This window comes from Scyliorhinus torazame, chromosome 15 (genome assembly GCF_047496885.1).
Source record: "Scyliorhinus torazame isolate Kashiwa2021f chromosome 15, sScyTor2.1, whole genome shotgun sequence".
Classification (NCBI taxonomy): domain Eukaryota; kingdom Metazoa; phylum Chordata; class Chondrichthyes; order Carcharhiniformes; family Scyliorhinidae; genus Scyliorhinus; species Scyliorhinus torazame.
In genome coordinates, this window is record NC_092721.1 from 22,639,896 (window position 1) to 22,664,362 (window position 24,467).

Consider the following 24,467-nt stretch of genomic DNA (forward strand, 5'->3'; position numbering starts at 1 on the left):
GGAATGCCCATGGTGCAGAGGAGAGTTATTGGAATATTACCAGGGAGAAGGGGCTTCAGCTGCATGGAGGAGAGACTGGGGAAAAAACTGGTGTTGCTTCCCTTAGGGCAGGGAAGACTTAGTCAAAGTGTTCAAAACACAAGGGTTTTGATCGAGTAAATGTCGAGAAATTGGGAGCGGTGGCACGAGAGCCAGTCAGCAGAGGCCACAGCATTAAAGAAATTGGCAAAGAACCAGAGACAAGATTTTATTTTTACATGCGGTGAATACATGGCGATCTGGAATGAGCTGTCTGAAATGTTGGTGGGACCGGATTCAATAATAACATTCAAAACGGAACTGGAAATGTGTTCGAAGTGGAAACATACTCTGGGCTATGGGGATAGAGCAGTGCAGTGGGTCTAATTAGTCAGCTCCTTCAACAAGCTAGTATAGGCACAATGGACTGAATGGCCTCCCTCTATTCTATATCTTTTTGTGATCAGATTACTCCTTCGTTCCGTTATGCTCTTCCCCCTGAAAGGTTGGCAAATCTGCAACGGTCAATTTGTACAATATGTTTACAATTTACAACAGCAGTGGAAAAGATGGGTTTGTGGAATCAAATTAATTTGGTGCCAGGTATCTGAATATGGGGTTGCCAATCCTCGGATTGTCCAGAAACCATTTCGAAATGGAAGATTGATCGCCCCATTACTACTGCTAGCAGTGCCTGAGAAATGTGGAGTTCACAATGGTATCCGTGGTTTATGCCTGTCTACCTTGCTTTCTTGTGGGTGGTGTCCTGTTCTTGGAGCTTCTCGCCTGATAGCTGCCCATGTAAAGGCGCAACCCAAGGACGTCAACTCCAATGGACCCAATCTCTACAAGGTGAACATTTGCAAACTGCGAGATGAAGCACCACGTTGTCGAGTGTCGGTGTGGGGGGGGGGGTGGATCTAACCTCCCTTGTACCTCACAAGTTGCCAACCCTGTTGGAAACTCAACCCGAGGAATCTGTTCACATTTTGCGTTGATTCTAAAAGAAGAATCCAATGCAGGTTGACGACATACTTCTCAGCCCCCCCCCCCCCAAAAAAGGAGAAAAAAAAACCCTTAAGCTAATTGTTGGAACGGTTCACGTACCCAGATGATGAATGTGCTTAAAGCTGGTAGTGACCACAAGGGTTGGGCGTCTCCATTATAAATTCTTTGGGAACCAAGCCTTGGGAATAAGAATGTGGTGAGATTCAGCCTTCTTTATTAGTTTGTGTTTTTGGCAGCTCATCCTATTTGAACAGGTTAAGTAAATTAGTCGAAGTTCTTTTGTACTCAACCAAGTTGTTCATTTTCAAGCTTGGTCAAACAAAGCAGCCACTTCACAACTTCGACCAATTTCTGATGAGTCTGTTCCGTTGAATTCACCATTTTTTACCTTCTCCACGTTGTTTCCTATGATACAATATTTAGAGGGTTTAATTATTTGACCGAAGCATTTTTAAACTTCCTCAGTTTATTTATTTTTCTTGTGTCACTTGTTTTTCACTTCCCTCTCTCCCTTCTTTCCCACCCTCCATAGCTTTTCTTTCCCTTCCGCCCCTTCTTCTCCTTTCCTTCTTTCCCTCCTTTTCATTACTCCTTCTCCCTCCCCTCCTGGTTTATTTTTTCTTCTCCTCTCCTCCCCCCCCCCCCCCCCCCCCCCCCCCTCTCCCCAAGCCCTTCCTTTTGGTTTACGTTTAAAAGGAAAAAGGTCAAAAGGTGATGTTTCTTTCGGAAGAGCAACTCAATACTATTTTTCAAAGTTGTTCAGAAATTTGTATTGCAGGTCCTCTCCCACTTTTTTTCTTTACCTCCTATTTTTCCCCCCCCCCCTCCCCTCTTTCTTTTCTCTTCCTCCTCTTACTTTAATCTCTCTCCTCATCCCGTTCCTTTTCTCCTCTCTCCTCTTTCCTCCATTCTTTCCTCACTCTCCCCTCCGCCTTGCTCTCCTCTTTCCCTTTCCCGCCAATGCAAACATCGTCCTTTCAGAAATTAGAGGATGTTGTGCGCTCTCTTTATACTTCATAGCTTTGTAAACTGATGGCCTGCTTTATCCAGTTCGCAGCCACTACAAGCCCCTGACCTGAGCATTTGCATCGCCAACAATTACATCACCAGTGTGACGCATTCTTACAATTTGACACATTATATGACCTTTGTTTCAATTGCTGAACTTGTTAGCTGGGCATCTTTGTTTTGTTACAGCAGGCTTGAATTCCTTGCTGGGTCATTGAAACCTCTGTCATTTCCGTGCCAACAGAAGTTGTTTGCTCGGTTTTACTGCCTTTGTTTTATGAGGAACCTGCAATACAAATTTCTGAACAACTTTGAAAAATAGTGTTGAGTTGCTCTTCCGAAAGAAACATCACCTTTTGACCTTTTTCCTTTTAAACGTAGCTGCCCGGAATTATGATGGCTTGTTTGCTGTTTTTTGAGCCAGAGCTCAATTCCTCCCGCAGGTGATGTTTTTTTTGGGTTGGGGGGGGTTGAGTTTTCCCCCTCCACATCCTCTGCCTGTAGGTGCTAGCTCTTGAACTGAGGTCCAAGGCTGCGTCACCTAGTGGGGACACCCACGTGGTTATTTTCCATGTCCGAGCCGTCATTGTCTACAAACCAGTTGAATGGCTGGAGGGGGTATGTGATGGAGAGACAGGTGACCTTCCAACAGAGCAGTCGTTTGATAAGAAGCGAAGTGGATTTTCTTTCCTTCAATGATCCAATGCCAATTTTAGTTGCGCTGGTGTAATCCTAGTGGAGAACAACTGACTGGAGAATATAGGAGTAGGTTACGTACGGAGGTTAATGGACAATCTATATTTCAACTTCATTCAGCTTCCTTTTTGATCTATACACATTACCTAATAAAAATATTTACTCCTTTTGGGGCACGTTTCCACTATCCTTTGTGGCGGTAATTTTTTTTAAAGTACCAACTGATTTGGGGCAACGTGGTGGCTCAGTGGTTAGCACTGCTGCCTCACGGCGCCATGGTCCCAGGTTCGATCCCAGCTCTGGGTCACTGTCCGTGTGGAGTTTGCACATCCTCCTGTGTTTGCATGGGTTTCGCCCCCACAACCCAAAGATATGCAGGGTAGGTGAATTGGCCATGCTAAATTGCCGCGTAATTGGAAAAAATGAATTGGGTACTCTAAATTTTTAGGCAGCATAATTTCCTGGTTCGGGAGCGGTGTGGTAAATGATTTATTATTTCATGTAATGGCAAAACGTTTATTACTTTGAATTATAGGGACTGAGAGTGCATCTCTTAAACTCTCGTAAGACTTGCACGATTTTCCATTATCCAGATGTGACTGTTTATTGACACCGTCCTCCAATGTCACCAGGCAACAATCAATGATTTGATAGTCATCAAAACTGCATTATTTAGCACTAATAAAATCTGAGAAAATTCAGGTGGTGAATTGGATGCAAGAATTAAAAGTTATTATTTGGTGTGCTATTATATTGTCTCATAAAACATGCAAAAGGTACCAATGGTTTCTTTGCTTAAAGTACAGTAGCCTTACTATCTGGAAAAGCTTCCTTTTGTTCACTTGGGTCGCCTGTATCATTTGGTTCCTTTGCTTTCTCAAGAAAGAACATGTGTTTATATAGTAACTTATTACATCCAGAATGTCCGCAAGCACTCCAGAACAATACGTTTCTTTTATGTACGATTAATGTTCTCCCATCTTGGCAAAACCAGTTTTCTTTTCCCCAGGGTATATAAAGATAGCCCATTGAGAGGCTGTGGCTTGTACTGATCTTTCTGAATGGATCAAAGCTCAGGTGACCTTAGCTTTCTTTCCACTCTCTGTGTGGAAGTCCTATCTTAATTAAGTAAATTGTGGTACTCTGTTGTGGAGCAGCAGATTGGTTTAATGCTATGGATCACCAAAATTTGAAGATACCTTCTGGAGGTGTGGTCCTTTCCCCCTGGTTGTCTGAATTTATTCAACAAGTAGGTAAGTCATCTAATGAAATGAAGTTTGTCCCTCCCCAAGTCAGTACTTGAGTTCAGCTGCGATATTATTCCACAGATGCATTGTTCGACTCGTCCTTGTTCGCGTGTGAATCGTGGGGCGTCACATCGGAGCTGATCTTGCCTTTATCTTATTGGTGACTTTTAATCATATGAAATCTTGGGAGGTGAGCCCAGGATACATGTTTGCTCGGAGAAGCACCACTGGAATGGTGCTGACTCAACCAAACAATACTGATTCGAGATCCACAAGTGAAGCCACAGTGCTTGATAATTGGGGACTCTATAGTCAGGGGCACAGATAGGAGATTTTGTGGGAGCGTGAGAGACTCACGTTTGGTATGTTGCCTCCCAGGTGCAAGGGTACGTGATGTCTCGGATCGTGTTTTCCGGGTCCTTAGGGGGAGGGGGAGCAGCCCCAAGTCGTGGTCCACATTGGCACCAACGACATAGGTAGGAAAGGGGACAAGGATGTCAGGCAGGCTTTCAGGGAGCTAGGATGGAAGCTCAGAACTAGAACAAACAGAGTTGTTATCTCTGAGTTGTTGCCCGTGCCACGTGATAGTGAGATTAGGAATAGGGAGAGAGAGCATTTAAACACGTGGCTACAGGGATGGTGCAGGCGGGAGGGTTTCAGATTTTTGGATAACTGGGGCTCTTTCTGGGGAAGGTGGGACCTCTACAGACAGGATGGTCTACATCTGAACCTGAGGGGCACAAATATCCTGGGGGGGAGATTTGTTAGTGCTCTTTGGGGGGGTTTAAACTAATGCAGCAGGGGCATGGGAACCTGGATTGTAGTTTTGGGGTAAGGGAGAATGAGAGTATAGAGGTCAGGAGCACAGATTTGACGTCGCAGGAGGGGGCCAGCGTTCAGGTAGGTGGTTTGAAGTGTGTCTACTTCAATGCCAGGAGTATACGAAACAAGGTAGGGGAACTGGCAGCGTGGGTTGGTACCTGGGACTTCGATGTTGTGGCCATTTCGGAGACATGGATAGAGCAGGGACAGGAATGGATGTTGCAGGTTCCGGGGTTTAGGTGTTTTAGTAAGCTCAGAGAAGGAGGCAAAAGAGGGGGCGGTGTGGCGCTGCTAGTCAAGAGCAGTATTACGGTGGCGGAGAGGATGCTAGATGGGGACTCTTCCGAGGTAGTATTGGCGGAAGTTAGAAACAGGAAAGGAGAGGTCACCCTGTTGGGAGTTTTTTATAGGCCTCCTAATAGTTCTAGGGATGTAGAGGAAAGGATGGCGAAGATGATTCTGGATATGAGCGAAAGTAACAGGGTAGTTATTATGGGAGACTTTAACTTTCCAAATATTGACTGGAAAATATTTGGTTCGAGTACAATAGATGGGTCGTTTTTTGTACAGTGTGTGCAGGAGGGTTTCCTGAAACAATATGTTGACAGGCCAACAAGAGGCGAGGCCACGTTGGATTTGGTTTTGGGTAATGAACCAGGCCAGGTGTTGGATTTGGAGGTAGGAGAGCACTTTGGGGACAGTGACCACAATTCGGTGACGTTTACGTTAATGATGGAAAGCGATAAGTATACACCGCAGGGCAAGAGTTATAGCTGGGGGAAGGGCAATTATGATGCCATTAGACGTGACTTGGGGGGGATAAGGTGGAGAAGTAGGCTGCAAGTGTTGGGCACACTGGATAAGTGGGGCTTGTTCAAGGATCAGCTACTGCGTGTTCTTGATAAGTATGTACCGGTCAGACAGGGAGGAAGGCGTCGAGCGAGGGAACCGTGGTTTACCAAGGAAGTGGAATCTCTTGTTAAGAGGAAGAAGAAGGCCTATGTGAAGATGAAGTGTGAAGTTTCGGTTGGGCCGATGGATAGTTACAAGGTAGCGAGGAAGGATCTAAAGAGAGAGCTAAGACGAGCAAGGAGGGGACATGAGAAGTATTTGGCAGGAAGGATCAAGGAAAACCCAAAAGCTTTCTATAGGTATGTCAGGAATAAGCGAATGACTAGGGAAAGAGTAGGACCAGTCAAGGACAGGGATGGGAAATTGTGTGTGGAGTCTGAAGAGATAGGCGAGATACTAAATGAATATTTTTCGTCAGTATTCACTCAGGAAAAAGATAATGTTGTGGAGGAGAATGCTGAGCCCCAGGCTAATAGAATAGATGGCATTGAGGTACGTAGGGAAGAGGTGTTGGCAATTCTGGACAGGCTGAAAATAGATAAGTCCCCGGGACCTGATGGGATTTATCCTAGGATTCTATGGGAGGCCAGGGAAGAGATTGCTGGACCTTTGGCTTTGATTTTTATGTCATCATTGGCTACAGGAATAGTGCCAGAGGACTGGAGGACAGCAAATGTGGTCCCTTTGTTCAAAAAGGGGAGCAGAGACAACCCCGGCAACTATAGACCGGTGAGCCTCACGTCTGTAGTGGGTAAAGTCTTGGAGGGGATTATAAGGGACAAGATTTATAATCATCTAGATAGGAATAATATGATCAGGGATAGTCAGCATGGCTTTGTGAAGGGTAGGTCATGCCTCACAAACCTTATTGAGTTCTTTGAGAAGGTGACTGAACAGGTAGACGAGGGTAGAGCAGTTGATGTGGTGTATATGGATTTCAGCAAAGCGTTTGATAAGGTTCCCCACGGTAGGCTATTGCAAAAAATACGGAGGCTGGGGATTGAGGGTGATTTAGAGATGTGGATCAGAAATTGGCTAGCTGAAAGAAGACAGAGGGTGGTGGTTGATGGGAAATGTTCAGAATGGAGTACAGTCACAAGTGGAGTACCACAAGGATCTGTTCTGGGGCCGTTGCTGTTTGTCATTTTTATCAATGACCTAGAGGAAGGCGCAGAAGGGTGGGTGAGTAAATTTGCAGACGATACTAAAGTCGGTGGTGTTGTCGATAGTGTGGAAGGATGTAGCAGGTTACAGAGGGATATAGATAAGCTGCAGAGCTGGGCTGAGAGGTGGCAAATGGAGTTTAATGTAGAGAAGTGTGAGGTGATTCACTTTGGAAGGAATAACAGGAATGCGGAATATTTGGCTAATGGTAAAGTTCTTGAAAGTGTGGATGAGCAGAGGGATCTAGGTGTCCATGTTCATAGATCCCTGAAAGTTGCCACCCAGGTTGATAGGGTTGTGAAGAAGGCCTATGGAGTGTTGGCCTTTATTGGTAGAGGGATTGAGTTCCGGAGTCGGGAGGTCATGTTGCAGCTGTACAGAACTCTGGTACGGCCGCATTTGGAGTATTGCGTACAGTTCTGGTCACCGCATTATAGGAAGGACGTGGAGGCTTTGGAGCGGGTGCAGAGGAGATTTACCAGGATGTTGCCTGGTATGGAGGGAAAATCTTATGAGGAAAGGCTGACGGACTTGAGGTTGTTTTCGTTGGAGAGAAGAAGGTTAAGAGGAGACTTAATAGAGGCATACAAAATGATCAGGGGGTTGGATAGGGTGGACAGTGAGAGCCTTCTCCCGCGGATGGATATGGCTGGCACGAGGGGACATAACTTTAAACTGAGGGGTAATAGATATAGGACAGAGGTCAGAGGTAGGTTCTTTACGCAAAGAGTAGTGAGGCCGTGGAATGCCCTACCTGCTACAGTAGTGAACTCGCCAACATTGAGGGCATTTAAAAGTTTATTGGATAAACATATGGATGATAATGGCATAGTGTAGGTTAGATGGCTTTTGTTTCGGTGCAACATCGTGGGCCGAAGGGCCTGTACTGCGCCGTATTGTTCTATGTTCTATGTCGCTCATGTTGAAACCATTTGCTGACTTTTGTGAATAATCCTAGTCGGTTGCATACAGGATGATACATTTGCTGGAATGAGCATAAAAGATTGAACATTTCATTGTTCTCTTACTCTCACCTCATGTTGCTGCTCCAAGGAACCCACTTCCTTGTAACCCAATGGAAGGATCTTCTTTCAGATTGGACGGTTATTGATACTCTGTTCGAGCATGCCTGAGCTGTTAATTACATTGGTTTTAATGTACTTGCTGATAGCAAGGGGGGCATAGCAAGGTTTTATATAGTCTGCCTTTATGTATAAAAAATGCACTATTTTTTAAAGTTGCATTATTTGCTATAAATTGCATTTTGTTTGGTTTCTCTTGTACAGATGGCCGCAAACCATTCCCTATAAATCACGGATCTACCACTGCTGATAACTTTCTTGAGGTAAGGAGTGGGGTCACATAATAATAATATATAATAATCTTTATTGTCACAAATAGGCTTGACACTGTAATGAAGTTACTGTGAAAAGCCCCTAATCGCCACATTCCTGTTTGGGTACACATGGGAGAATTCAGAATGTCCAAATTACCTAACAGCTCATCTTTCGGGACTTGTGGGAGGAAACCGGAGCACCCGGAGGAAACCCACGCAGACACGGGGAGAACGTGCAGACTCAGCACAGACAGTGACCCAAGCCAGGAATTGAGTTTTTTTCGTAATAAAGTGTTCAATGACCATCAGTAACTTGCATTAGATTGTTCTTTTAATCAAACAGTCCCCAATCAACAAATTGGAGTGCATGAGCCAAACTGAAACCGAATAAATCACGACCGAGGGCAGCACGGTGGCACAGTGGGTTAGCACTGCTGCCTCAAGGCGCCGAGGTCCCAGGTTCGATCCCGGCTCTGGGTCACTGTCCGTGTGGAGTTTGCACATTCTCCCCGTGTCTGCGTGGGTTTCGCCCCCATAACCCAAAGATGTGTAGGGTAGGTGGATTGGCCACGTTAAATTGCCCGTTAATTGGAAAAAATGAATTGGGTACTCTAAATTTAAAAGAAAAAGGAATAAATAAATAAATAAAAAGAATAAATCACGACCATCTATATCACAGTTTATTTGAACAACGCCTTTTGGAGCCCATTACTGCCACAGTTTAATTTGGGAGCCAGGATGTCGTCTGAAATTGTAACCAATCTGATGGTAACAGCTGTTGCACCGAGCATGTTGTGGTTTTATTTCTTTTGCACGAGATCTCAAATTTCTTCCTCTGGCGATTTTCAATCTGCCTCTCCCTAGGATGCAGTAGAAATTTGTAAGAAGTTTATGCAGCGTGATCCTGATGAATTACGGTTTACCGTGGTGGCTCTTCACAAGCCATAGAGGGCGTCACATTGGAAGGATTGAAAAGGAGCCGCAAGACCGAAAACTTGAATCGGCTTCCAGCGATGTTGCTTTACTCCAGTACCCGAGCTTGTGATAGTCTTGATCTGTTTTAACTCGTGTAAAGACTTAATTTGATTCTGGAACATGTCCAGTTGCCCCTCCCTCCAGAAGCCCGAGAGCAAAGTGTACATTGGTGTGTACTTTGTGTTTTATCACCGATTGCAGCGGGCCCTCGGTTTCTGAAACCTACCCCAGCCCACATTCCCAGAAACTAACTGAAAGCAGTAGAAACTCATCCGAGGGAAGGGGTTGCGAAATTCTTGCTGTCGTGTTCACCCCAGCTGCAACTGTACTTTAATCATTGACGAGCAAATAAATGGACATCTTGCGATAGCTGGAAAGTTGTACGCAAGAGCAGGTAAAAATTGGATGCTCCTTGCTTTCTAAATGTGCTTAATAAATTAAGTATTGGTATTTGTGCCTTCTGGTGAGTTTCTTCCATCTTTAAAATGATTTCTTCAGAAAAGAATGAGTCGAATATACCTATTCAGTCCAGCAAGTTACTCAAACGTTCCGATGCTCTCTCATCTATCCTACAAAACATCCAAGTGTTTTCAAAAGTGGTGTGTTGATTATCCACCGGTTTTCTGGGAAGAGCAAGGATCAGAATTTTTCCTCTGATTCGAAGGAGAAAGACTTGCATTTATTATGCACTTCTCATGGCCTTGGGATGTTCCCAGTACTTTACAGCCAATGATGTTTCAAGTGTAGCCACTGTTTTAACGCTGGTTACTCAGCAACCAATTTACGCACAGCAAGCTCCCGCAGACAGGCGATAATCACAAGATAAATCTGCCCTTTGTGATATTGATTGGGGGATAAGTATTGGCCAGGCCTTCAAATCACACCATGGGGCTATTTCACCTCCGTCTGAGAGAGCAATCGGGACCTTGTTTTAACATTTCTTCCGAAAGACAGCACTCCCTTGCTACAACACTGTAGTGTCAGCCTAGAGTTTTGCGTTCAAATTCTGGAATGGGACTTGAATTTGCAATCTTCTGATTTAAAGGCAAAGTTGTCACAGCTATGCCATAAAAGAGAAAGTTTCTTATACTTGCGGGCCTGGCTTGACCATTTTATATTTTTGACATTTCTTTGTCACATTAAACTAAACAACTTGCATGCAATTATTACTACCACTCAGCATTTCAAAAACCTCTTCCGTTAGTTTCTTTTTGTAACGAAAGCAATCAAATCCTCACCAAACTTCTTGATCGCTGGTACACGCTTCTGAGTTGCACCAGCTGACTGAAATATCGCGTGAGGGCGCGCTGACTTTGGGACACATGGCCAATGTCTTCTCGTGCAGTTTTACACACCGTCAGTCGCACACACGCCCAAGTAACATAGAATCCCTGCAGTGTAGAAGGTGGCCATACGGCCCATCGTGTCTGCACCGGCCCTTGGAAAGAGCACCCTACTTAAGCCCACGCCTCCACCCTACCCCCGTAACCCTACCTAACCTTTTGGGCACAAAGGGGCAATTTAGCATGCCCAATCCGCCTAACCTGCGCATCTTTGGACATAACATGCATTGTCCGACCTTGGGCAGAATTGGTTAGGTTAATTTCCTGGACTTTTATTTTTTTTTAAAAATAAATTTAGAGTATCCAACTATTTATTTTTTCCAATTAAGGGGCAATTTAACGTGGCCAATCCACCTACCCTGCACATCTTTTGGGTTGTGGGGATGAAATCCACGCAGACACGGGGAGAATGTGCAAACTCCACACGGACAGTGACCCAGGGCCGGGATTGAACCTGGGACCTTGGTGCTGTGAGGGAGGCGGCAGTGCTAACCATTGCGCCGCAGTGCAGCCCCTGGACTTTTCATTCACTCGCCTCTAGGTTCCAGGAGTAAACGGGCAGCGTCTAGAGCAGCCGCTGCATTGGAATGAGTGGGCACACGTGATGAACCAAATGGTTATTTATTTAGACAATGAATTTAACATAACTGCCCAGTTTCTAACTCTGTGGAAACTGCAACTTTTTTTTTTAAAAAACAAATAATATAACCAGGCACGAATTATAGTAATTATTTTATTAATGATACCTGAGGAATTTCCAAACACCCGATTATTGCGTGTTCTGTTTCAACAGTATCTTGGCTAATGTTCCAGTTGTGCAACAATGAGTTGTTGTGAAGGCTGGTATGTTCTGTACAGTCACAACATGCTCCTTAGTGACACAGTTCCCACTAATCTCGTCTACAGATGTTGAACTTCTGTTTTGGCAATAAAGGTTCCGTTAATTCTTTCCCAGGTTGAAAGTGCTGCAAGCTGCTGTCTCACAGCACCTCAAATCATTACAAATGGCATCCAAGCTGTTGTATTGCACCTTGCTTCTTAGCGATTATAAATGGTGCCTTTATTGATGATTGTTTAATGAAAAATGTGACAGTTTTTCATTTACTTGATCCTATCAATGACTGAACCAACGTAGAATTGGGGAACTCCTGTTGCAAAAGCTAAATATGAGCGAGGGTAAACTCACTGAACTACAATTGTGTTATCTGAGCAATGATGGAGATACGTAGGAAGAGTGTATTTGAGAACCAAGTTGGATTTAAATATTACAGCTACCGAACATGTCTTCACAATGTGCAGAGTTGGAACTGACAGTATTCCAGTCACTATTGTGAGTCAATGATATGTGCTATTATGCAAAATTGGGGTATATTGGAGATGTTCGAGGGCGGCACGGTGCCACAGTGGTTGGCACTGCTTCCTCACGGCACTGAGGACCGGGGTTCGATCCTGGCCCCAGGTCACTGTCTGTGTGGAGTTTGCACATTCTCCCCGTGTCTGCGTGGGTCTCACCCCCACAACCCAAAGATGTGCAGGTTAGGAGGATTGGTCACACTAAATTGTCCCTTAATTGGAATTTTTTTTTTTTAAAAACATTGGAGATGTTCGTGAAGGCTAGTGCAATTGACCCCCCTGCCACGTTGCACAGCCATGTCAAATGGGGGTGTGGACAGGGGAAAGGGAACGTGTATCCCAGAACACTCAACCTCTCATTTATCACTCCCAAGTAGCTAGTTGTGTTTACCAATGGCCATAACACTGGGATCTCAATTCGGCAGGCTTGCAAAACGGACAGGCTCATCAGCTTCTGCTGCTGTGTTGCGGAGACTTCACCCCTGAGCGTATAAGAAGACTGGGAATGGTGACCGAGGTAGAAATTCCTAACAAGTTAGTCGACAGTGCCTTAGAAGGTGGAGACCAGTGAGGTGTGTGACACATCTGGGGCACTCACGGCATTTTTGGCCAGTCACCTGTCAAGAGTCTGGAACCTCACAGTATAAGCCCCATCATTAGTCATGTTCATGTATTTATTTAGCATGTGCACAGTCACAGACCTTTGCAGTGGCTAGGAGAAGTCCTTTAAACCCGCCTAAGTTCAGTCAGCGCATACCCCTTGGCGATGTGAGTAATTGTTTGGACTGTACACAACTGCAGCCTGGATGGTCTTGGTGACCCACTGGTATAGCATTGCTGCTCAGAGGCCTTGGCCAGTCTGCAAAGGCATCAAAAGGCCCAGGGCTGCTGGGAGGTCTAAGCCAGGTGGCAAGCAGTGGGCTCTACAATGAGAAAATGGTTTCTGATGGATGTTTTCTCCTCAATCCTCCTGCCAGAGGTCCTCAGCTGTTACTCCTCGGCGTGATGGGTTCAACCATATAGGGTGGTATGAGGGAAAGTGCGCTGCTAGTGGATTGAGGAGGTCATTGAGTAAGTGCCGGCTCGGGTTGGAATGCACCTTCTCCAGGAGCTTACCTGTTGGGCGGGGACAATTTTGCTGAGGGCTGGGAGCTAGGGGAGGTTACTTGGCTGTGACGATGCACATTGTGGAATTGAGTTGCACATGCATAAGTTTGGTTTGGGCAGTTTGTTACCATACCAGGGCATAGTACTCTGAAGTTGAGTACTTCATGTCAAGAGCAGATATCCTTAGGGACTTGACCTGTGACCTCCATAAGGTACCGGCCAGATTATTGAAGTGGTTTTTTTTCGGATGTTAATTATTTTTAGCCTTAATGAGTTGATTTCTGTGTATGAGGGTTCTGTCAAAGGTGATGCCTAGCTAAGCAGAGGTGGGGATAATACTTCAGTCTCTGGCCATCCAGTGTGATGTTCACTTCCCTCTTAACGCTGGCATTGTGTAGGTGGCATGTGCTGGAGACTGTTTCACTGGCCCTCGGTTTTCAGTGCCATGTCTTGCAGTAGTTGGCCAATTGTTCAATATCGGCATTTAGTCTGTATTCCCGCTCTGGGAAAGTCTGGGCCGGTGTGCTACAGTAACTGTCAGCAGCATAGGTAAACCTCCAGGAGCTGGATTGGAGGTTGGCCGCTATGTACAAGCTGAACAGGGCTGGGACTAAGACAGACTCCTGGGGTAGCCCATTTGTCAGTTGCCTCCAGGCTTGTCACCCATATGCATCCTGAATCCTCTGTACCGGAGCAGTAGTTCAATGGTGTTAGTAACCCAGGGAGGGAGAATAGGCCAATATGCCCAGACTGTATTATGCTCTGCAGTGAGGTGAAGGAAAATGACACCTGTTTTAAAATTGCTTTGAAAGCCATTTTGAGTGTAAGTGTTTAATGTGAGCGCCTGATCACATGCTCCTGCCTTGTTGAAAGCCAATTTGGTCCTCACTTGGGCTGTTCTTCATTTCTGGTTTGTCTGCTGTGAGATTAGGTGCTTTACCAGTTTGAAGTGTACTGGCAGCAGGGATGTTGGCCGCTAATTCAATGGTAATTTTGGGACTTTGCCTGGTTTTGGGACGCCAATTGCTGCATGGCTTTGGTAGTATTCCCTTTCATTTGGCCCTTGTAAAGAATTGGGCCACCAGGAGCAGTCCCATGGGCCAAGTTGCTATCGGAACTGGGGAAGGATGTTGTCCAACCAGCAGCAGTGCCCAACCTGATGACTTGTAGTATTGTGCCCAACTCCAGGCTGCTGAAGGGCTCAGAGCAGGAATTGTGCTTCCAATGGAAGGCTCATCACTCGCTCCAGATTTGCTTCTTCACCCTTTATTTTCCAGTGGTACCTTTTCCAAGTGAACGGGTTGGCTCACCATCCGATGGGCATTTACAGATGGGCGTATTGGTGTTGCTGGTCACTGGGCTGCTGGACTAGCGTAGGACTCCACAACATTTTCAGCTTGAGCGGGTGAAGTCCAGGTACTTTGTTGTCTCTTCCCATCTGGCCCAGTGGGAACAATCCAGGGATTCAGTTAGACGGCCTGCCACATCTGGGTCACCAGCGATAGAGGGGCTGATTCTGGGTGGTATTCTCTGGGAATGGTTGTAGTGGCTGCTTTGTAGATGCGTCTGTGGAAGTGACTCTAAGGCAGCTCGATTGGGATATTTTGGGAAGAGGATCATTATAACACTTTGTTCCAATATCTTGCTGTGTTCCTTCATTGTCTTTTCTCAGGTTCCCCTGCTTCCTCTTTTTTTATTTTTCCCAATTAAGGGGCAATTTAGCATAGCCAATCCACCTACCCTGCACATCTTTGGGTTGTGGGGGTGAGACCCACGCAGACAACGTGGAGAATGTGCAAACTCCACATGGACAGTGACCAGGGGATGGGATTGAACCCGGGTCCTTGGCGCCGTGAGGCAGCAGTGCTAACCACTGCGCCACCATGCCGTCATCAGCTCTTTAAGCTGGTGCCGATCGACAGTTGAAGTCCAATATGGATTAGAGATGGTGAGCACGGCGGGATGTTGGGCAGAATTTGGCATGATGTAGGTAGTGGCTTGCTGTGTACTGAGCTGATCCTGCACAAGTCGGAAAAGTACCCCATTCCCATCTAACAGAGTGGAAAATTCCAGGTGGTTTGGAATCGTAGCCATGCTGTGAGGTCCACCATGTGCATTAACCTCGATAGCCTGAGTCTGTGTGGTGGCAATTAAAGCCGCCAGTCCAAACATCTAGCTATGGTAGGATTGGGGGGTGACCTGTTGGTCCCAACTAATGCTAGAGGGCTTCTCGATGTTTGCTACGCACCAATCTTGATCATGTCTGAGTAGTAGCGGAGAACATATAGACTGTGTTAGCAATGGATGTTTGAACTAATGTGGCATGGCAATGCTTAAGATGTCAGTATGACAGATTAGGTCGAAACCGTCTCAAAATGTACCTCCTGGTTTCATCTGATAGGAGATGTGTTCATGAATGCAGGTCACATTGATGAAATGTTTTTGGGTGAGGCTGCTGACTAAATGGGGGCGATTCTCCGATATGGAGGCCAAGTGTTCGCGGCGCCGTGAATGCCGTCGCGTTTCATGACAGTGCGAAATGGGCCTGGGCACGACCTATTCGGCCCCCATGGGGGGCCAGCACGGCACTGGCCGAGCACGCGCAGTTGGTCCGCGCCATCCTGCGCATGCGCGGGGAACATCTTACGCACGCCGGCCCCTCACCAACATGGCGCCGGTGTCCTGGGGCCGCGTGCGGAAGGAGGTAGGCCCGGGGTGGGGGAGAGGCCGGCCTGCCGATCGGTGGGCCCCGTTCGCGGGCCAGGCCCCATCGGAGGCCACCCCGGTGAAGGAGCCCCCCTCCCTTCCCCTCAGGCCGCCCCCCCCCCCCCCCCCCAGCGTTCCCGCAGAGTTCCCGCCGGCAGCGACCAGGGGTGGACGGCGCCGGTGGGAACCTGTCGTGTCGTAGCGGCCGCTCGGCCTATCCGGCCGGAGAATCGATGCGCGCCAGTTCTCCTAGCGGCCCGGTGTGAATCGCGCGCCGCTGGTTTCCGGGGGGGTGGGAGAATCGCGTGCGGGGGTCGGGGCGGCGTGGCGCGATTCGCGTGGCGCCCCCGCGATTCTCCCACCCGGTATGGGGGCGGGGGGGGGGGAATAGCGCCCAGTGTTTCTGGACTGCAGATAGCCCCTTAATATTGAATTGCAGGATGCAAAGTGCTGGTGCAAAGGTATTGGAGACACAGGATTTCATATTGTTGGTGAAACCTGGATTCTTCAAGTGTAGACTTGTTCGATAGAATCTCATTCAGCCCATCGGGTCTGCACTAACCCTCTGAAAGAGCACTCTACGTAGGCCCACGGCGCGCCTTATCCCCGTAGCCCCACGCATTGATCAAGGCTAATCCACCCAAACTGCACATCTTTGGATTGCGGGAGGGGACACTGGAACACCCGGAGGAAGCCCACACAGACACTGGGAGAACATGCAAACTCCACACAGTCACCCAAGGCCAGAATCTGACCCGGGCCGCAGTTGCTGTGAGGCAACCGTGCTAGCCACTGTGCTGCCCCTGAATTGTTGTATTCAGTTTGCTAGAATTGGCTTCCCACGTGTAGGCCAGATAGTAATGAGTGGCACTAGAGGAATGTCAATCCTTTGCCACTCACAGTATGGATAATCATGGACATACCCAATAGGAGTAGCTACAAGCAGGACAGGAGGAGGTGAATAGATCAGATTACTTTTCGTATTCAAGATATCCCTCCTCTTCAATGTGGGCACCCACTCACATGCACCGCCACTAATAGAAGGGGTCAGTGCGTGAACAGCAATGAGCCTGCAAATGCAGTTGTGAATCTGGACTGCTGAGACGCACATAAAGGTTACCATTTCAGTTGTGAAACCCTCCCTGCTGGCTGGTCCATGCAGCACCAAACTTAAAACACAATTCGAAAACTTTGAAATTGGAATTCTGACCATACTGACTGACACCTTTCAAGCAACTTGCAGAAGGATAAAGTAGAACAATGAACCTAATTGTGAACCTGCCCCTAATTATGTGCTTGTTCAAGTCTCGCATATTTGTTGCTGATTGGGCAATGAGAGACACGACTCTTGATACTATCAATGACTTCAAGTTGTATTGAACCAATGCAGAATGAGGAACTCATGCTGAAAAAGCCACGTATGAGTGCGGATTAACTCCCTGAACTGCAACCATGTAAACTGAGCACAGATGAATGTGTAGGAATGGAGTACATGGTGACAACATACATCCGAGAAATTCTTGTGTATATTGAGTGTCATGGATCTACCCAGCAACAGGTAGAAATCTGCCTAGTAACATGAATGTAACAAGGCATGATGGGAGGCGATCTGCCCAGCAACAGTTCCCGTACCAGCCTCTCCGAACAGGCGCCGGAATATGGCAACTAAGGGCTTTTCACAGTAACTTCATTGAAGCCTACTTGTGACAATAAGCAAATTTCATTTCATTTCATTCATGCCCAACAATAGGTAGAAATCGGCCGAGCGACAGTAGTAGCCAGCATTCAGAAGGCAAAATGAGATACAATTTTAAATACAATGAGATACAGGTGTCTAGACAGATGATTGTTGCCAGCACCCTCAGAAGCAGAGAGGCAGTTTACACCTAACAGCCAGGGAAACCAATTTATATCTAACAGCCTGAGAGACCAGTCCACAATATAACAGCCAAGAGACTCGGCTGACATCTAAGTCTTAGAGCCAAGATTGCGCAGAAACTTTCATAAAGGCGGGAAAAGATGTTTCCCAGACTTCACCATCGGTCCTGTATTGTGTGGTAACTGTAGCTTTAATTTGATTCACAGGTTTACTTAATTTGGATGTTGTTTGGGGAAAGGGGACGTCTTAAGGAGTTCAGGAATCGTGGAAGTTGTTTGGAACAAGGGGTATGTTCTACATAAACTGTTGTGTGTTTAGTGATTGATGTACTTAATTGACCTAGAGTATTTTATTTTGTGTATATTTGTCTTTTCTTTAATTTAATAAATGGACTTTAATAATTGTTGCCTGGCAATTGTGCTGGTTATTTTCACTGTGGCTTCACTTGACTCTTCACACCATTCCAGAAAAACAATATGATACACCCCCATGAACCACTGTTCCAGGTTGGGATACCCTCGCAGATACAATCAGCGTGTTTCGTGACAGAAAATTGGAGCTCGTACAGGATCTTAAAAAAGCTTAATTCCTTGTGCGTAGGGGATTTTTGAAGCATTTTCTTTCATTCAGAGTACCCAATTCGTTTTTTCCACTTAAGGGGCAATTTAGCGTGGCCGATCCACCTACCCTGCACATCTTTGGGATGTGGGCGCGAAACCCACGCAGACACGGGGAGAATGTGCAAACTCCAATCGCACAGTGACCCAGAGCCGGGATCGAACCTGGGACCTCGGTGCCGTGAGGCAGCAGTGCTAACCACTGTGCCTCCGTGCTGCCCCTGACTTTGAAGCATAAAGAGAGTATGTGGAACCAAGTGAGAATGTGTTGCTTAAAGAAAGGTGGCTGCAAAAATGGCTCTGGATCTATCTTGACCTTATTTGGAATTTGATAATATAACCAGAGACGACATGAAAAGTGTACCTAAAGCTACATTTATGGAACTAGCAGTGAGATTGCAATTGGATGATCTGCAGGGTCTAAGAAAGCTGAAGTAATTGAAAGCCTAGCAACCCATTTAAATATACTGGCGGGGTCAGGCAGACCTAGTATTTCAAGAAGATGGAAAATTGAATTTGCTAAAATTCAATGACAAAGAGACATTGAAATTAAGAAGTTAGAGATGCAGGAAAGAGAGAAAGGGAAAGAGAAATGGAGCAAGCTTTCCAACAGGAGGAAGAGAGGGAGATTAAAAGGGAAATGGAGCAAGCCTCAAGGGAAGAAAGAGAGAGAGACTTTCAACTTTGCACACAGGCAGCAGAAACCGAAAGGTTAGAGCAATCGGCAGAGGAAGGTGGTACTGGACGGAAACTAGTGGGGAGATAAGATGTTCAGATATGTATAAGCTCTCCCAACATTTGAAGAAGAGGATGCTGAGACTTATTTTTGTGCTTTTGAGAAAATAGCTAAACTGACCACAAGACATTTTGACCCTACTCCTATAGACTATACTTGTAGGTAGGGCTAGTGAAGTCTATGCATCCTTGTCACAGGAAAGATCTGGGGACTATAGACAGTGAAGAAAGCCACATTGGCTGCTTATGTGCTGGTACCAGAGGCTTACAGGCAAAAGTTTTGAGCTGTAAAAAAACAGTCTGGACAGTGTTTCATTGGATGAACAAAGTTATTTTGATTGGTGGGTACGAGCATTAAAAATAGAAACCTAAGACACCGTTAGAGAGATAATTCTGTGGAGGAATGTAAAGATTTATTGCCGAAAATCATTGGAACTCATGTGGAGGAACAGAAAGTTAGGACTGCCAGACAAACCCCAGAGCTTGCGGATGGACATGAACTGATTCATGGATCGAAGCCTTTCTTTACACCCACTTTTAAATTGGAGACGGCTAGAAAATGGGAAGGTGAGAGAGAGGAAAGGCCAGGAGGAGAGGGAGTGGTCGCAAATTCCAAGGAGGCGTCACCTTAAAATGAAACAGTCTGTTGAAGGGGTGAGAGATATGAAAAAGGTTAAATGTTTTCACGGTATAAACTGGGCCACACAACATCACTATGTTGGAGATTAAATGGCCGGCTGGTTGGCGTCATCAATCCCAAACACGGCGAAATGAAATGAACTTGGGCACTGGAGAACAAAGGAGCCCATTGGATTGCTACACCAAGTGAAAGGGCGGACGCTGGGGACGGAAATGTCGGCACTACTTGTCCAGGGGTAGAGTGACCAGCAGCTAGTAGATGCGTTTAAAGGTTTTGTGTGCGATGGTAAAGTAGTTCCATGTGGACAGGATAGAATGGGAAACGATATTGGGCGGGATTCTCTGTCCCACCTCAGCCGTTTTCTGGTGTGGTGCGCCCCCGCCAGCAACGGGATTCTCCGTCCCAGTAGCCAGCCAATGGGGTTTCCCATTTTAGGCACCCCCATAGCATCAGAAAATCCGCGGACTTGAGGGCGCTGCTGGCGAAACGGAGGTTCCCGCCAATGGAGAAACCAGACCATTAAAGTTTGATGAGATACGGGCACGAGTCAATCCCTGATGTTGGGGGATAAAGACATGCTATCCAGAATGGACACTGAAGGGAAAGGCTCTGGTCAGCAGCATTCACAGGGAAATGAATTAAATTCCTTTCGTAAAAATAAACTTACAGAGTAGCTGGAAGACGGGGGAAGTAGTGGTAGGCTTGGTAGAAACCTTGGCCATTGCAGGCATTCAGTTCATTCTCGGGAATGATGTCGCAGCTTCTCAGATGGTAGTGATGCCTACTGTAGGCGAACAGCCTATAGAGAATCCTGCCACAGAGAAATTACAAACAGACCATCCTGGGGTATTTTTGGATTGTGTGGTGACGCGATCACAGGCTCAGAAGCTAAGACAAAAGAGGGAGGAGCTAGGAGCCCAGGGTGAGATCACGTTATCTGACACCATCTTTAGCAGGCTAAATGAGAATGAGACGAGCACAGAGAATGAGGCTGATATGTTCATTCCAAAGAGATTAATTGAATTGTGGCAGAGTGACTCAAAATTAATACAACGCCATCAGACAGCGTATTGAGTATTGGAAACCCTCTGCACTCTCCAGTGTGTTACTATGTACAATGAGAAATGGCGACCTCCAGAATGGTCAGGAGTACACCAAATTGTATTACCTTCCGGGTATAGGAAAGAGATTCTTGAGGATAGCTCACAAGATCCCATGAGGGGGACAACTCAGAATAAAGAAAACCCAAGCCAAAATCCAAAGACAGTTTTATCGGCCCGGACAACATAAGGGTGTAGTCATCTTTTATCGAATTCCTCATCTCTGTCAGGTAATAAGGAACCCACAAGTGGTGATCAGGCCAGCAGGTTTGATCCCTATCCCAGCGCTTGATGAACCTTTTGCTAGATACGGCTTACCAAAGGAGGTTCACTGAGACCAAGGATGAAATTTTATGTCAGCACTATTCGAAGAGGTCACGGATAGCCTGGAGCCGCATGGATGGGGTTTAGCGGCCTCGTTGCACCTGACTTGGTGTCAAGACCAGGCTGGAGAAGCTTTTTGCGAGATTTAACGCTCAAAAAGCCTCGCGAGGTTTAACAAAATCGTGCGAGATGTTGCAACATGGATCTCGCCGTCATTGGGCATCATCCAGATCTGCATATTTAAATGAGCTATTGGGCATATTTAAATATGTGTTGGAGGGATTCTCCTGGTGCTCGGGAACTAACAGCCGTGCCTGGGAGACCTCGCCAGGCACTGTTTAGTACTGGTTTCCACAAATGTAGACCAGTCGTAATGGCACCTGGGGCGGGGGCCTCCCAGGCCATTAGAGACAACCGCGCACTCGGGGATCGGGCACAGCGGCACCCTGGCACTCGCTCTGGCACCTGTCCACTTTGGCACTTCCAGGTTGGCATCCTGGCATTACCAGTGTGGCGGTGCCAGGCTGGAAGTGCCTGGGTGCCAGGTTAGCACTGCCAGGGATCGGGGGGTGAGGGGGTTTTCCCAGGCACCTCCCGGAGATTGGGGGGGGGGGGGCAAAAATGGGGTGGGGGAGGCTGAAAGGGGGGGGTGGGGTAGATTGGGACAGGCAGACAAAATGGTGCCCCGATCTGCGAGGAGCCTTTCCTGCTGGACTCGGCAGCAGGAAATGACTCAATGTGGCCTCTGTGGAGAGAAACATTCCGAGGCCCAAACAAAGGGAAAAGTGCCATTGAAGGGCGGAATGTTTCTCAGCTAAAATAACACCCGCTAAACACGCCCAAAACCAGACATAGTTTTTTTTCTTTTGAATCGTGCCCCACAAATCATCAGCCTTTCATCCGGAGTCGCAGGGAACACTAGGGACGTAGCACCAAATTTTGAAAACCACGATGAAAGCTCACAGCGAAGACAACCCTCATGATTGGCACAAAAGAATTCCATTTTTATTATTTGCAATTAGGGATACACCAAGCGAGTCTTCGAAATTTAGTCCTTTCGAATTGGTCTGCGGGCATGAGGTCAGAGGACCATCAAAACTAATTTGTGAAAAGTTACCAAATACGAAGTCAGAGACTACATAGGCCGGGATTCTCCCTTCTGGAATTCTCCGCACTTTCAGGGGCTAGGTGGACGCCGGAGGGGTTGGCGCTGCTCCAGCTGCCGCCGAAGGGCTGGCGTGATCTCGCGTATGCGCTGAACGGCCGGCGTGGTTCCGCGCATGCGCAGACCGGCCGGCGTATTTTGGCGCATGTGCGGGGGGTTCTCTTCTCTGCTCCGGCCACGGCGGAGCCCTACAGGGGCCGGCGCGGAAGGAAGAAGTGTCCCCACGGAACAGGCCCATCTGCAGATCGGTGGGCCCTGATCGCGGGCCAGGCCACCGTGGGCCCCCCCACCCCCGGGGGTAGGATACCCCCGCACTCCCCTGAGGACCCCCCCCCCCCCCCCCCCCCGACTTACCTGCCAGGTCCCGCCTGTACGTGAGTTGACTGATTCACGCCGGCGGGACTGACCAAAAATGGACGGCCGCCCGGCCCATCGGGGCCCAGAGAATCACCGGGGGGGGGGGGGGGGTGCGGGCGCTGCCAACGGCCCCCAACCGGCGTGGTGGGACACCTGCCCCCGTCCGAGAAACGGCGCCCGAGAATACGGCAGCCGTCGTCGGGGCGGCGGGGCGGGATTCTCCGGCCCGGTGAGGGGGTCAGAGAATCCTGCCCTTTAGAAATTTCAAATCTGGATCTCGGCCAGTGAGGTTGGACAGCAACAGAGCCGTCAACCTTGCCTGGAAAGCAGTGGCAGCAGCCATCAGTTCTGGCAGTGTGACCAGCAGGACAACCGTACAGTGTAAGAAGAAGACCAACAACCTCCACCGGGCCACAAGGGTGTTAACTCCAGCCCCTTGTCATCAATCGCCAGTCCCGCCTGCCACCTCCTTGACCTCCGCCACCCCTTCCCTCCAGATAATTGGCAGCTGGCACCTCCCCGCCCCCCACCCCACAGACACAGCATATCACCTTGCCCATGCACCAGCATACCCTGGCACCCACCAGCACAACCCTTCCATGTCTAGGATCGGTGCCCACACATGCCACTTGCCATAGACCCCAACTGATGCATCAAGCGTGCAGCTCACAATGCCCCCTCTCTGTCCCCGCAGGAGAGGTTGGCCCTTAACAAGGGGGGAAAGGGCCCAGACGTGCAGCGGCGTTCCGGACATCCGCATCCTCACCTCCTGTGAGGTCCTGCAGATCGCAGGGTTGTCCAAGGAGAGAGCACCATCTATAGCGAGGGACAACGAGGGTTTTGAATGTTTGCTAGTAAACAACGTTTCACCTGATACATGTGAAGCCTCTGTCATGTTAATCTTCATAGCGGGCCTGCCTGCACCCCCACCCCCTATTGCCCTCTGCTCCCTACACCCCTGCCCTCCGGCACAGTAGTCCTACAGCGAGAGCCCCCGATGCAGACCGCGGGCAGGTGATGGGTGTGAGCGCTCTGTCAGCAGAAAAATGAAATGAAAATGAAAATGGCTTATTGTCACAAGTAGGCTTCAAATGAAGTTACTGTGAAAAGCCCCTAGTCGGCGCCTGTTCGGGGAGGCTGTTACAGGAATTGAACCGTGCTGCTGGCCTGCTTCATTCTGCTTTCAAAGCCAGTGATTTAGCCCTGTGCTAAACAATCCCTAAAGACAGGAGTTAGACTTTCGCATTGACTGAGGAGCACCAGGGTTAACCTCACAGCGGGTTCTCATCACGCTCCTGTCTAGTATATGGACCCGCTGACAGTGCCTACACAGGCCCATCACCCTGGAGTGATGTTACACAGACACTGGGAGGGTGGAACAGGGTAGATGGGGGAGGGGGAACGTTGGAGGGTCAGGGGAATTGGGGGGCTGGTGGAAGGGGGGAATGGGGGTGGGGTGATCAATGGGGGGGAGAAGATGATGGTGCAGTTGGGAGGGGAATTGAGGTGGGGAGAAGGTGACGAGGGAGTTTGGGGAGGGCAGGGGGGAGCTGATGGACGAAGCCGCATCCTATGCAAAGCAGGTGAGGATGAGGGCCTCCCTGGCCCTCCGGGCATGCCGGACACTCACCGCCACCTGCCCTCCTTTCTCAAGCTGCTCCCGAGGGTCTTCCCCGGGCTCACCCTCCATTCCCTCCTGGTCCGGTTCATTCTCCTCAGACGAGGCCCTCCTCATCCTCCTCCAGCACGTCACCCCACTTCTGTGCCAGGTTGTGGAGGGCACAGCAAACCACCACAGAGCGGCGGGAGACCCCCCTGGGAGGTGTACGACCAGAGCAGTCCTGGCATGCGAACTGCATTTTGAGCCGTCCGATGCACTGCTCAGTGACAGCACGGGTGCCAACATGGGCCTTGTCATATTGGGTCTCCGCATCGGTCTCCAGCCTGCACTGGCGACATCAGCCAGGACCTCAGCGGGTACCACTTATCCCTAAAGAGCCAACCCGTCATCCTGG

The 24,467-nt window shown here is 48.1% G+C and overlaps 2 protein-coding genes across 3 annotated transcripts in view; one reads left to right on the forward strand and one right to left on the reverse strand.

The window, feature by feature from the left end:
• uchl3 (ubiquitin carboxyl-terminal esterase L3 (ubiquitin thiolesterase)) overlaps positions 1 to 17,917 on the forward strand; it is a 72,102-nt gene extending 54,185 nt beyond the window's left edge. The window contains exons 6-7 of one of the 2 annotated variants that reach the window (XM_072476162.1): positions 8,102 to 8,160; positions 17,721 to 17,917. In XM_072476162.1, the coding sequence (XP_072332263.1) occupies positions 8,102 to 8,160; positions 17,721 to 17,816 (155 nt within the window). In that variant the 3' untranslated portion in view covers positions 17,817 to 17,917. Of the gene's footprint in view, positions 1 to 8,101; positions 8,161 to 9,015; positions 9,577 to 17,720 lie in introns of those variants that run through there. The other variant, XM_072476163.1, reaches the window with a different exon arrangement.
• The window catches only part of commd6 (COMM domain containing 6), a 138,988-nt gene that overhangs the window by 89,541 nt on the left and 24,980 nt on the right, over positions 1 to 24,467 (reverse strand). The window lies entirely within an intron of this gene.